The sequence below is a fragment of the Eutrema salsugineum genome, unplaced genomic scaffold (assembly GCF_000478725.1).
Source record: "Eutrema salsugineum unplaced genomic scaffold, Eutsalg1_0 scaffold_1, whole genome shotgun sequence".
Lineage (NCBI taxonomy): Eukaryota > Viridiplantae > Streptophyta > Magnoliopsida > Brassicales > Brassicaceae > Eutrema > Eutrema salsugineum.
The window spans coordinates 1,862,176-1,875,226 of record NW_006256909.1 but is presented as its reverse complement, the minus strand read 5'-3'; the positions used below and the strand labels follow the sequence as shown (position 1 = coordinate 1,875,226).

The 13,051-nt window shown below is 35.6% G+C and overlaps 5 protein-coding genes across 5 annotated transcripts; 2 read left to right on the top strand and 3 right to left on the bottom strand.

Annotated features, from left to right (window-relative positions):
- Positions 1-319: 319 nt before the first annotated feature.
- On the bottom strand, positions 320-1,740 carry LOC18028274 (high mobility group B protein 4). The gene is made up of 8 exons (XM_006412024.2): positions 1,626-1,740; positions 1,484-1,539; positions 1,305-1,391; positions 1,162-1,219; positions 1,015-1,059; positions 834-914; positions 653-736; positions 320-557 (listed from the first exon to the last, which is right to left on the bottom strand). Exons 2-8 carry the CDS (start codon positions 1,528-1,530, stop codon positions 540-542), a joined length of 420 nt encoding a protein of 139 aa, XP_006412087.1. The 5' UTR covers positions 1,531-1,539; positions 1,626-1,740; the 3' UTR covers positions 320-539.
- A 347-nt stretch (positions 1,741-2,087) lies between these two features.
- On the bottom strand, positions 2,088-2,561 carry LOC112082240. The gene has a single exon (XM_024149833.1). It carries the CDS (start codon positions 2,497-2,499, stop codon positions 2,317-2,319), a length of 183 nt encoding a protein of 60 aa, XP_024005601.1. The 5' UTR covers positions 2,500-2,561; the 3' UTR covers positions 2,088-2,316.
- Positions 2,562-3,778: 1,217 nt separating this feature from the next.
- Positions 3,779-6,124, top strand: LOC18028272 (protein RKD5). The gene is made up of 5 exons (XM_006412022.2): positions 3,779-3,909; positions 4,008-4,236; positions 5,013-5,311; positions 5,433-5,656; positions 5,746-6,124. The coding sequence occupies exons 1-5, from the start codon at positions 3,858-3,860 to the stop codon at positions 5,965-5,967; spliced, it is 1,026 nt and encodes a 341-aa protein (XP_006412085.1). The 5' UTR covers positions 3,779-3,857; the 3' UTR covers positions 5,968-6,124.
- Positions 6,125-7,681: 1,557 nt separating this feature from the next.
- Positions 7,682-10,202, top strand: LOC18028271 (probable serine/threonine-protein kinase CST). The gene is made up of 6 exons (XM_006412021.2): positions 7,682-7,989; positions 8,133-8,497; positions 8,922-9,057; positions 9,162-9,295; positions 9,415-9,538; positions 9,621-10,202. The coding sequence occupies exons 1-6, from the start codon at positions 7,926-7,928 to the stop codon at positions 10,085-10,087; spliced, it is 1,290 nt and encodes a 429-aa protein (XP_006412084.1). The 5' UTR covers positions 7,682-7,925; the 3' UTR covers positions 10,088-10,202.
- LOC18028270 lies at positions 10,200-11,465 on the bottom strand. Its single transcript, XM_006412020.2, has one exon. The coding sequence runs from the start codon at positions 11,463-11,465 to the stop codon at positions 10,671-10,673; it is 795 nt and encodes a 264-aa protein (XP_006412083.1). The 3' UTR covers positions 10,200-10,670.
- Between the last annotated feature and the right edge of the window lie 1,586 nt (positions 11,466-13,051).

The following is a 13,051-nucleotide window of genomic DNA, read 5'->3' as shown; positions in this document are numbered from 1 at the left end:
ACAAAACCGAAATTATTCAACAACCCAGTAATTGAAAATAATATAAAGAAGTAATCTCACTTTAATCTCACTATGTATTTGCTAAAAGCGTTTGTGTAGACAAATGTCAAGTTGCTCTAACCAGTGATTCAATTCAAAATAGATGATGTAACAATATTGAATGATTCGAGGGAGGAAAAATGCCACAAAATGACGAAACAACAAACATCACATAAAGATAGCATAACACACAGAACGAATATTCCATCAGGGAAACGACTAACTTTGTAGACAAGTGTACTACTATACGTTTCACCAATAGTAGAGAGCAATATATATAGAATCAGAAGAATGCAAACACATGATACCATCTCATAAAAGTAGAAACGAAGCTCAAAGGCTAAATCCGAAGTTATCACGAGAAGTTGGAAATACATATGAATAATCCCAGTTAACATAAAGGGGAATACATAGCAGCAGTGTAACTATTCTTCTCCCTAAAAACTAGCTAACAACATAACAACAGAAGATACTTGAAAGACAAATCACTGATCCATCTTCTAATCATCATCTTCCTCCTGTAAAACAAACAATAACACACCAGATCAAATGAGTGTTACACTAGCAACTGGCAACAATTGAAGCCAACACAATTATAGCCTATCAAAAATACCTCTGCACTTCCACCTTCTTCCTCATCGTTGACTTCAGACTTGGACTTGTCAGAGTCATCATCTCCAGTATTGGTTCCATTAGCCTGAAAAAAACGTATATTACTTTGGCTTTACAGCAGAAAAAGCCAAAAAAAAATAGGTCAACAAAAAAAAAAAGTAAAGCAACGACAAATATTATACCAATTTCATGTTGTATTTTTGCATAGTCTTGACATATTCACTCTTTTTGCTCTCTGCCGTGGCTACATAAGGAGCTTTCTCCTGTTTCATTGAAATTGAGGGAAAACCCTAAAGAATTGAGTACAGATCTACAGATTTTAACACAGGAATTTCAACAAAAAAATAGGAAGCCGACACTCACTTCATCACTCATCGATTTCCATTTCGCTCCAGCAGCTTTACCAACCTAATGTTGCAAATTCAAATTTGAAATTAACAAACTAAGATCCATATGGGAGAGAGAGAGAGAGATCGTGATGTGCGTTGTAAATCTCAGATTAGTACTTACAGCTCCGACGGATTTGTTGTTAGGGTTAGCTTCATTGAACTCACGTCGGAATCCGTCCCTTCAAATCACCGAAACTAATTAGCAAAACTACTAATCCGGGAACAGTAAATCATCAGAGAAAAAGGAGATTTGTGAAAATTTACAGGAAGACGAAGAAGGCACTCGGAGGCCTCTTAGGCTTGTTTGGATCCTTGGTTTTCTTCCCAGCTTTCTTACCTCTGGTTTTCAATCTGAAAGTCGAAGGAAACAAAAAAAAAAAATTAAGAAGAGAAAAACGCAGAAACAAGTGAATCTCAGATTTCGCGATGTGGATAAGATATACCTATCATCAGTGCCCTTGGCTTGAGCTTTGGTTTCACCACCTTTCATCTCGAAGATCTGAAACAGAAAACAAGTAAGAGTCGAAGGAGAATCAATCGGTGACTCGGACTTGACTCAAACGACGCGGTGAGTGCGAGCTTTACCTTTGGAACTTTAGGGTTTTGCTTTGACGAGAGACGATTGAGAATTTTTTTTTTTTTTTTTTTCCGCTTTGCCTTAATTTTTTTGCCAGTTTGATGCGCTGTGAATTCGTGTATTTAAAGAAAATCCAGATTTCCAAAAGATTTGTATATATATTAAAAACATATTGAAAATTCCGTGATGTGGCGGGATTTGCCAGGTAGATCATTTAGATGCGATACTTCGAATCTTGACCGTCCATTTATTCAACAATTGTCCAGATTAACAACTCCTTTCTTTGTTTTTGGTAAATCTGATTTCATTTCTTGCGCCACGCAATATGTAATGGCTACATAATATTTCGCGCCAATAATTTATCGCAATTAGTATCAACTCACATCTACTAATTAAAATTGTATATGTCCAGGACCATTTATATGTCTCCGTTAGAAAACACTATGCATTAACACTCGGACTCTCTATCATTTCTATACAAAACATGTATTTATGCATTAATTTTTCATTCCGCCTGAATACAAAGCATATTTTTTGTTGCCAAAATTTTCACTTCTATTTTTATGGTCTCTATATATTGTTATCAAAACTAAATAGTCTATTACACATAATCAAACAAACAAAAATGAACCAAAAAAAGAAAGGCTTTACATTACAACAAATATGTCAACATCCAACACTTCATCTTCTCCTGTTCTTTTACAAACGCGATAGATTCGAACCTACTGGAAAATAAGATACTATGATCGGAGCTCTGGTAGATTTGGATTTGCTTTTTGGTTTCTCCAAAGACAAAACTTTCGAGTTACTATCATCGGTTGAGCTGATCCTTGAGCCGGATTTTGGAAAGAAGCAATCAAAGAATGACGCCAAGAGAGACATGATGGGAATTTTGAAAATCGTGAGTAGAGTCTATAAACGATGGATGATGTTTAGGCTTAATTTAAGATAACTATGAGAACTGAGAAGGTCATGTATTTATAAGACAAAAATCAAGGTTGAATATTCTTGGACAAGTTTCTTGGAAATGACCTTTTAGCTTGCTGGCCAAGCTTTTTGCCCTCTTTTGTTTGACAAGTCATGGGATACTTTTGACTCTTGTAGCTAAAAATATTTGGCCACAATGGACCAACTTCTGATATCATGATATGCAGCCTTATTTTCCGAGAACTAAAGATTAAAATTAAGGGGCATCGTCTTGAGATCACTATCAAAGCACGTTTTCAAAAAAATAAGATTAAAGTTAGGGTCATCGTCTTTACTAATCGTCTTCATATCACTACTATCCAATCAAATTGTTATAACGGATATGAGAAGAGAAGAAACGGCAATAAAAATAGACATTGGTTAGGTAGGTCCACATGCGAAGGAAAATCGTTTATTGATGGAAGCGAAAATCAGACTGTAAATGCATACAGTAATGGCTATCAGTGATAAAGTATAAACCCAAAGCTTCACTTGTACACCTTCACAATAAACTAAAGCTTTACTATCATCGTGAACATGGAAGAAAAGCTTGAGGGAACTCCAACTATTGGATCAGGCCTAACAAAATTATATTGACCGTAAAAATTGGTTCAGCCCAGGAGTTTACAAATAGAAAAAGGAAAACCCAAAATGAGAGAACGAAATCATGGTCAGATATCATAATTGACCAACTTGGAAACAAATACTCAAAATGCCTAATATTTCTCTAATTTATTTACCAAATTAAACGTCTATAGTATTATTATATTATTTTTTCGTAAAGGAAAACTAATAGCTAATTACTGAAAAATAATTGACCAAAATAAAAACCAAAATTACTGAAAATTATATCAGTTGCCACTTTTCAGACATGCGACGGGTCGCGCGTGTGAGTGTTTCGCTAAATGGTCTCATCGGTGTGACACGCTTCACGCTGCTGTTTTTACATAAATACCCTCGCACGCTCCGCACGCTTCCACGTGCGCTCGCGAATATTCTGTGGTAACCGAGGACAACAGTATACGTAACTCATTTCAGAGGCTTGACTGGTAATTCTAGGAGTTTACCAAGGGCATTTTACCAAACTCTCTGTTTAGTCCTTTCTTTTTTTTTTTCATTTGATGACGAACGCTTCTATTCTCTCATAATAAAAACCTTGGATTCTTCTGCAGATTTTGTTTACATTAAAAAGGAAATATTTTTATAAAAAGAGAAAAGAAAAAGTCTCCTTGTAAAAATCTCCCGTCTTTGCGACTCTTCGCCTTCTTCGGACAATGGAACATTCCTTGACCTCACTCGCTGTTTTCCAGAGCGTCTTCCGTAAAGGTAAGTGAACACTCAAGAGAATCTCGATTCGGGTCGGATTGAGTCGGGTCGGGTTTAAAAGTGGGTCTTGTTTTTTTCTGATGTTGGGGTTAATGCAGAGGTAATTAGGAGTTTGCATGTGTATGGATCGGTGGTGGTGGAAAGAGAGTTCTTGTTCGAGAGGAAAAGCCGTTATGTGGAGAAGAAAGCGGAGCCTCTGTTTCGTTCGGAAGGTCTTCGGCTGCCGGAGATCTCGGAAGGTTGGGTTTTTGGCACGTGGCGATGTATCTTCGTGTTCCGGTTTAATCACTTCCTTCCTCGGTTCCCTACTCTTCTTTGCCTTTCAAGGTAAAGGCCTCTCTAAAACTTTTTTTTAGCATTGAGTTTTAACTCCTTTGGCCGTTTTCCTTATTTTAATTTTGATGGGTTTACATTTTACATTAAATCACATCACATATTAATTTCTTTTTGAATCGGTTTTATTGATTTAGTATTTCATAGACAATATAGTGGTTTCAGTCAAGTTTGCCAAATAGAAAGAGGGAACAGAGTTGGAGGCAAAAAATATTTGTATTGGAATATAACCATTACTGTTTTATGTTTCATATAACCACTTGACGACAATGGCAACAAAAAAAAATAGCTAGTAATGGAATCTGTATCTTTGAATGAGGCTATTATAAAAAAGTTGGAGGTATTATTAGGATCTAATTTAACCACTGAGTACAAAAAAGTGTGTTTATCACGTTAATGTACCTATGTTGGATTTGGAATTATCATTTCAAAAGAGTTTGTTCTATGGGTTTGTCGTTAAGTTGAAGAGAATTATGTATTTTAGTTATCTCTCTTACTTTGTAACTTTTTCTTCTTAGTACCACACAACACCACAAAATCAACATATTTTTACATATTTTCTTCACTTGCACATATCTTTGTATTACTTTTTGCTGTTCATATTACTGATTAGACAACAACTTGTGTCTATATAATCAGTTTCATCTTTCGATTTACTTGCTAAGATTTTCTAGTTGTAAATAAATAGGCTTGTAACAGTAACACATTTGTAGTGTTCATGACGTGTGCATCTTGAGAAACTAAACATGTTGCACTTCTTATATTGACAGAAACTCTAAGCTGGAGGACATCCCTAATTTAGCCAATGAGCTCAAGTTTATCTCGGGGTTAAAACCAAAGAAACCATCAATGATCTCTGACCAGGAACAATGCAGTAGAGTCAAATATTGTAACTTTGATCAGTCTAAACCGCTAAAGCTTCACTTCAAAGAAGAAAGAGTCTCAGATTGTGAGGTTGATCAGCCTAAACCGCGAAAGCTCGTCCTCAAACAAGATCTCAACTGCCTTCCTGATTCAGAAACTGAATCCGAGGAAACTGAAGATGACCAAATTGAACATTCGGAATCAGGTATCTTCTCCCATCCTACTTTCTTTTAAAAAGTGTTAATAAAACTTAATTTCTGTATAGATAACTCTAGGCTAGTTTTACACATTTGATTGGCTAATTTCGGGTTATTGTTAAAGCACAGATACTAAGTCAGAGATACTGAAGAAGAAAAGGACACCATCAGAACTTGTTGCTGGACTTTCCTTAGAAGATCTCTCCAAATACTTTTGTGTTCCTATCGTCGAAGCTTCTCGGCATCTCAACGTCGGTCTCACGGTCTTGAAAAAGAAATGCAGAGAGTTTGGGATTCCCCGGTGGCCTCATAGGAAGATCAAATCTCTCGACACTCTCATCCACGATCTTCAGGTCTTTTCTCTCTCACTCTCTCTCTTCTTCAATCTAATACTTTAATTCACACTGAAACAACAAGCATTGCTATGTTCTGTATTGCTTAGGAAGAAGCAGAGAAGCAGCTGAAAAAGAACAAAGCCGCAGCAATGGCGGTAGCTAAGAGACAGAAGATACTGGAGATAGAGAAGAGAAATATAGTGAAGAGACCGTTCATGGAGATACAGATAGAAACCAAAAGATTCAGACAAGACAACTTTAAAAAAAGACATAGAGCTTCCAGAGCCAAGAAGAATCAAGAATCTCTTGTCACTTCCTCTTCCAGCTAAAGATTTTAGGTCTTTTAACAAAATCATGGACCATATTAGTTAGTTCAGGGTTTCTGGGATGTGTTTTTTGGTATCTAGAAATGTTAGTCAAAAGTCTAACAAGATCGTAAGCCATGTTGGTGTGAATATCTTTTTTGGTATCATGACTTTTTGTGGAAATCGGAATTCATATATTCCTTGTTTCTTAATTGATCCGAATCATTCCATAGTCAAGATTCAAAACTTTCTCAAGTGTGATGACAATTTTAGTTAATGCAATTAGTGTATGTGTATTCTTGAGTGGTCCCTTTTGTTAGCTCGTGCTTTGAAAATCTACAACGACTATGTCCACTCAACAAAGACCAATTAATTAACGTGTACCGTACAAAGAGGTTTGAAACTTGAGAAACCACTTCAAGTGTGTGTGTATGTGTGCGAGTGTTCCTACGTCAATAATGACGAAAATGAAAATATGTTGAAAAGAAAAAAAAAAGAAAAAAAAAAATCTCTGAATGACTGAATGTGAATACGTGGATTGAAATGTCACTTTCAGCTAATCTGACATTTTTACGCGGTCGAGTATCATTTCCAAGTCCTCTTCAATGTCTTTCATCAAATTTTGTGTGTTTAACGTTCAAGGCCATAACTTGGACGTTCCGGGAAATTTACAGAAATTGAAATCTATTTTATCCATAGTAAAAATACAAGTGAAAAATAATATGACATCATTTTATCCTCTGATCTAAAATAACTTCTATTTTTAAATGACATCACTCAAAGCTTTTTCGTCGTATATGGATTTATGATCATTTAAACAAATTTAATATTGATAGAAGGGTTAACATATGAACATTTTGGACAGAGTAAAGAAGAAAAAGTTCACCTACTGACGGTGGTAAACAAGTTCATATTATTTCTTGTCATTGAAGAATTTGATGTTTCCTAATTTTGGACTTTTTTTTCTATTTTGGTCCGCCATTCACTTTTTTTTTACCCATATTAGAAATTGAATGATAACTTAGGTTTGTGGAAAACAAATGAAAAAAATTCCACAAAGACAAATACGTGATACGTCCAAGCCGTGTAGGCTGACTTTTAAGCATATTGCTTGCAAAAAGGAAATGACTTTTCTTGACCAAAAAAGGAAATGACTTTTTACATTGTAAAACATCTACGATACCGAATGACTCCAGAAAAAAAAAAAAAAAAACGAATGACTCCAGAATCTCTAATATAAATCATCAGATTGCATAGTTTAAGAAACTGTACGACATGTATTTTTAGTAGAATTTCTAAATTTTGTTACAACATATATAGTACTGTATTTTGTCAACAAATTAAGTTTCTGATTATTTTTTCAACTATATATATATATATATTTCATACTCATTATTTGTTTAAGTAATCGAATTAGACCACTATGATGTGCACATTAGTTCTGAAAATGTGAAAAAAAAAACTGTAAACACTTGTAAATTTCCAAAGTAAAACTAAGTTTTCAAATAATTTATTTTCAGATCAGATGATCATAGAGTGAAAAAAAAAATTGTTGGGATATTTTATTCGGTCGGTCTTCTTGGCATTTTCGTACATATTTTTAAAATATTTTAATTCAAAAAGGAATGCATAAGAAATGACAAATAATACCAAAACATGTTGGTGGGTTCATCGACCTCCTCTGCTTTAATAATTTAGCTATCCCCTTCTTCAATCTAAGAAGAAACTCTCAATACCCTCCAAAAAAAAAAAAACTCTCAATTTTCTTTTAGTTCCCTAACAAACCCCACAAATTTCCTTCTTCCTCTTTTTTTTTCCCCCTTAAATCAAAATTATATTGCAACCCCTCTTTTTTTATCTATTAACTCGAAACTCAAGCAATAAAGGCTCCATAGCTAGTTGATCATCCACTAGGTAGCTCTTGTCAGAAAGAGAAGAAGAAGAAGAAGAAGCCGACGAAGAAGAAGAAGAAGACTAATGAAATGGGTCTTTGTATTTCATTCCCTTCATCTTCCTCTCATTCCAAAACAGGCCTCCACAGTCATGGTAATTATCAATCTCTAACTTCCCTAAATTTTCTCTTACACTTTATGACTCCAAGCAAGTTCTTGTTTTTGATTTTCACAACCCTCCACATAAAACCTTGAAAGATGTTCACTTTCTGATCTCTTTGCCTTTGTGATAAACAGCCTCTACGAACAACCACAGTAATGGAACAGAGTTCTCGTCGTCAACGGTCACAGCAACAACAAACAGCAGCGTTGAACGGCGGAGCCAATTCTCCGAGGCGGCTAGCGAGAGTGCCGGTGGGATTATGAGTTATTCCGGTCAAATATTGCCATCGCCAAGTCTCCATGTCTACAGCTTTTTGGATCTAACGACGGCGACGAAGAATTTCAAACCGGATTCGATGTTGGGTCAAGGAGGTTTCGGCAAAGTTTACAGAGGTTGGATCGATGCCAAGACTCTTGCTCCGTCTAAAGCCGGTTCCGGTATGATCGTCGCCGTTAAACGACTGAATTCCGAGAGTGTTCAAGGATTTGCAGAGTGGCGAGTAAGATCTAAATCTCTAATTTCATATTGTTTTGTCGATTTTGATTTCTTCTTTGTCGGAATAAGAAACAAAAACCAATTTTTTACGTAATTTGATAAAGATGAAGAGTTGACTATTCCAATCAAGAAACGACCTTGACTTTCTGTTGCAGACTTGCAGTCTTGCAGGATCAATAAAGCAAATATTAATAAATCATTTTATTGTAAATAAATGATGTTTTGCACTATGATTTAGAGTTAATATTTTTAAATTTACCGGACTTGAGTTGATGACACGTTGTTACCTGTTATTAGCTGTAAGCCTGTAATATTCTAGTCAAAGTATTATTTATATGTTTCATTTGATTTATTCACTTATTGTATTGTTTTGACGGAATTGACTAAACTTAATTTAAAATTTTGTGGCTTTAATTGTTTTTGGACAGTCAGAAGTTAACTTCTTGGGGATGCTTTCACACCCAAATCTGGTGAAGTTATTAGGATACTGTCGTGAAGACAAGGAGCTTCTGCTTGTCTACGAGTTCATGCCCAAAGGAAGTCTTGAGAATCATCTTTTTCGACGTAATTAAGATCTTTTAAACCCACAAAGCACCAACCAACGTTATAACAAATATTGATTTGAAGAAAAACTTTGATTTACTTGGCATGATCTTTATTTGATTCAGGGAGCGAGCCTTTTCCTTGGGACCTAAGGATCAAGATTGTCATCGGTGCAGCTCGTGGCCTTGCGTTTCTACACGGCTTACAAAGAGAAGTCATATATAGAGACTTCAAAGCCTCAAATATACTTCTCGACTCGGTTAGTCTATTTATATTAAAGCATCTCCTTATATGATAGTCATGATAATTTGAAGAATATTTAATCGTTTTCTTGCTAATGATATAAGATTTGTTTTGAAACTTTCGTCATCTACGCAGAATTATGATGCAAGGCTCTCAGATTTCGGTTTAGCAAAGCTAGGACCTTCACATGAGAAGTCACACGTTACGACTAGGATCATGGGCACATATGGTTACGCTGCTCCTGAATATATGGCAACAGGTACATTCCGAAATACACAAATTAGTCATCTTCAAGATTTATCTTTTGGATGGTTACGTTAATTTATTTTCTTCATCCTCAGGCCATTTATACGTTAAGAGTGACGTATATGCATTCGGTGTGGTACTACTAGAAATAATGACTGGACTAAGAGCACACAACCCAAAACGGCCCAACGGACAGGAGAGCCTAGTCGACTGGTTACGACCAGAACTCTCAAGCAAACACAAAGTGAAACATATAATGGACGAAGGAATCAAAGGTCAATACTCATCCAAAGTCGCAGCGGAAATGGGACGCATCACATTCTCTTGTATCCAGCCAGACCCGAAAAACAGACCGCACATGACGGAAGTACTCGACGCACTCGAACACATCCAACGCATTAACGTCGCTCAGGACCGGTCTTCCACCAAACCGGCCGTTGCTAGCTCTTCTCAATCGTCGCCAAGTCACTATCAGTATGGATATCGAGCTGGTGGAGCCGGGGCTGAACGGAGGAGGGCATCGCCTGGACGGTTTGGAGTAGGAAAAGCGATGGTTGCTTGATGATTTTTGTTTTTTAAACAAGCTGTATGATGTGGACCGTATACGGTTTTAGAGTCTTTTTTTTGTTCTATTCAGATTTAAATGAGAGTAATCATTATTTTGTTTTGTGACCTTATTCTTCAAGTGCTCTATATGTCCTATGTTAATACTAGGTTTAATCTACCGTTACAATAGTGAAAATATGTAACTTAATAAAAAATTGTATCATGTTAAAAAATTTAAAGTGGATATATATCATGTCAATAAATTAAAAAATAAAAAATAAAAATGTTGGAGTTTCATATCCATATATGATATATATACATTAATCTACGTTACTGAAAATATTGAAATTAGTCATTTTCCAACATTTTTACGTTAATTTACGAGTAATAATCTATATATTTATTGAAACAACACCAGACTGTTGCAAACAGTAAATTAATTAACAGTAAATTAATTATAAATATGTTTATAAAGCAGTAATCAAGAACAGCAACAAAACCTCCTCCAAGGAAACTATCAAATTGTTAAGATTATGTTTAAAAGTTGTAAATATCACATAGATCACACAGTGTGTTTAATTAATAAGTTAAATAAACTTTCACTTAGCTTCATCATCTTCCTCTGCATCATTTGGTGGAGACTTATTAAGATCAAACTTTGCAATCGATCCAGATTCAGTCACCTCCTGATCAATTTCCTCCACAGGATCCACATTCAAACCAACCCCTAACCCTCTCCCCGCTTCACCTTCCGGAGCACCACCGCCACCGCGGTTAACAATACCGCCGGACCTTCCTCCTCCGGCAGTAAAAAGAACAAAAGCAGAGTTTGGTCCCGGAATCATAAACCCTTCAGCCAACGAAAATTTAGGAGGAGGAGGAAAAGTAAGAAACCTAATCTCTTGATAGTTCCTGCCCTTATGAGTCCTCTTGTGTCCAAAAACAGCCTTCCAAGAACCAAATCCTCTTCCACAGATGTCACAAACCGGTGGTCCTCTCGGCGGATTAGTCGATTCCGAGGCTTTCTTCTTCGGCTTTTTCGTCTCTCTTCCTTTACCCGAACCACTCGCTTCATCATCGTTGATGAGTTTCATCGTCTTCCTCGGTCTACTCACTTTCTTCCTCTTCTTCTTCTTCTTGCCATCACTCTTCTCTTTCATAACCGCTTCCTCTGCCGCAGCCATAACTAACTCCGCCGCAACAACCGCTTGCTCATTCAAACGCGCTTCTTCTTCTTCAACGACGCTACTAACACCAAGGCTTTCGCTACTGATCCGTAAAGCAGCAGGGAGGGCAAGAACGATATCCCTCATAGTGGATTCATCGTCGCTCCATTGCTCATCGGAATATTCTCTCTCTTCCTCAGTGTCATCCACTTTCTCCGGATTACTCATTTTTTGACGTTTGGGATTTGTAAATATGTTTTGAAACGCTGTTGAAGTACAAGTCTCTTATACAGGTTTCTTGTGAGCCACGGCGGTTTTAGACTTATAACCGCGAATTTCAAATGGCTGTGTTCGTACGATTAGATCTCTCTCCCACCTTTTCGTTTGAAGATTTGCGTCCGTCGGATTCAATTATAAAATCCACGTGGACTTCGTTCGATTTTAAATCGCGTTAACTCAGTGGGCCTAACGACGTAATAAGCCCATTTGTTCCTATTTCGTAATTCGTAGGATGTTCAATAATTTTTTTCTTTCTCAAATTCAAACTATGTAAAACTATATAGACTTTAAAATAATGTTCTTGATCTTATTCAAATTGGAGGACTCGATTTATACATAATGTATATAACTATTTTAAAGTTGGGGGAAGTCTATATATACAAGCAAAAAAAAGAACAAATAATAATTGTTGTCCAAAACACATATCCATTGTAATTTGAATAAACGCATATCTTTAATTTTTTTTGGTTCACAAGTATTAATCTAGAGTTGGAAAAACAAAATTGAATCAGAACATTAACCAATAATGTAAACATTCATGATTCATACACTTTATTAAGTCTTAACGAGACAACAAAATCAAGAAATACCTCTAGCGTCTAACGAAGTAATGAGTACGAGACTTATTTTTTCCAAAAAAAAATTCGTTTACCATTGTGTTTTTTCATCCGACCGGAGATAGAGATTGCAATAATCGTTGCACTAAATAACAAATTTTAAATACCCTTATTTTCTATGCATGTGATGACATCTGACAGTGACGTGACTTGTAAACTAACTTATCGGCATATAATTTATTATTACAGTAATAAACTATTTAATGGTAATATTTATTTCATCCTATATGTTTTCTCTTTTCAAAATTTTGAACACTAATGTTATACTGCCATCTACAGTCGCAATGATAGATACCTAGTTTTCTTTGTCAGAAGGAAGCTTTTGAAGATATGTGGTACTGATTATATACATTCAAACATACAGTTTTGTACTAATACTGATTATAAACATTAAAACATAGAGTATTGTGTGCTACATACTTGAAACTTTTTTCTTGGTTTAACTATTACCGAATAACTACCAGCAAAAAAAGTAATATATCCACTGTATCAATTATTAATTAAAGCTAGTTTACTAAATGCAATGGGACGAACTGAAAGTGATTTAGAGTTGCACTAACAAACTAATTAATAATTCGCAATTAATACCCACGTGTAGACACTACCTGTGTAGTGCAATTTCTATTGTATTCTGTTTTACTCAACTCGTCTAACGTTTTTCTGGTCATCTGGTTTTACTCAATTGTCTGATGTAAAGAGGTAAAGGTATAACTAGTTGAACTTAATATCCACTAAATGCAATGCTGCCAATGCATATTGATGTAATCCATCGATATTCGATGTATATTGATTTCGCTAATTTAGCAGTATTACACTATTACTTCTTCCTAAGAGCCAATAGTAACTTTAGTAAGCCATATTTCTAGAGTCAATAGTAAACCATTTTTTTTTCAAAGTCGACTTCTTGGTTGTAACAAT

What these genes read in the sequence shown, in the direction of transcription:
- LOC18028270 (XM_006412020.2), bottom strand. Translation starts at nt 11,465, where the DNA reads ATGAGTAATCCGGAGAAAGTGGATGACACTGAGGAAGAGAGAGAATAT.
- LOC18028271 (XM_006412021.2), top strand. Translation starts at nt 7,926, where the DNA reads ATGGGTCTTTGTATTTCATTCCCTTCATCTTCCTCTCATTCCAAAACA. An exon ending in AACAGGCCTCCACAGTCATG is followed by an intron (nt 7,990 to 8,132) that starts GTAATTATCAAT and finishes TGTGATAAACAG; the next exon opens with CCTCTACGAACAACCACAGT. An exon ending in AAGGATTTGCAGAGTGGCGA is followed by an intron (nt 8,498 to 8,921) that starts GTAAGATCTAAA and finishes GTTTTTGGACAG; the next exon opens with TCAGAAGTTAACTTCTTGGG.
- LOC18028272 (XM_006412022.2), top strand. Translation starts at nt 3,858, where the DNA reads ATGGAACATTCCTTGACCTCACTCGCTGTTTTCCAGAGCGTCTTCCGT. An exon ending in CCAGAGCGTCTTCCGTAAAG is followed by an intron (nt 3,910 to 4,007) that starts GTAAGTGAACAC and finishes GGGTTAATGCAG; the next exon opens with AGGTAATTAGGAGTTTGCAT. An exon ending in CTCTCATCCACGATCTTCAG is followed by an intron (nt 5,657 to 5,745) that starts GTCTTTTCTCTC and finishes TGTATTGCTTAG; the next exon opens with GAAGAAGCAGAGAAGCAGCT.
- LOC112082240 (XM_024149833.1), bottom strand. Translation starts at nt 2,499, where the DNA reads ATGTCTCTCTTGGCGTCATTCTTTGATTGCTTCTTTCCAAAATCCGGC.
- LOC18028274 (XM_006412024.2), bottom strand. Translation starts at nt 1,530, where the DNA reads ATGAAAGGTGGTGAAACCAAAGCTCAAGCCAAGGGCACTGATGATAG. An exon ending in GCCAAGGGCACTGATGATAG is followed by an intron (nt 1,392 to 1,483) that starts GTATATCTTATC and finishes TTCGACTTTCAG; the next exon opens with ATTGAAAACCAGAGGTAAGA. An exon ending in AGTGCCTTCTTCGTCTTCCT is followed by an intron (nt 1,220 to 1,304) that starts GTAAATTTTCAC and finishes GGTGATTTGAAG; the next exon opens with GGACGGATTCCGACGTGAGT.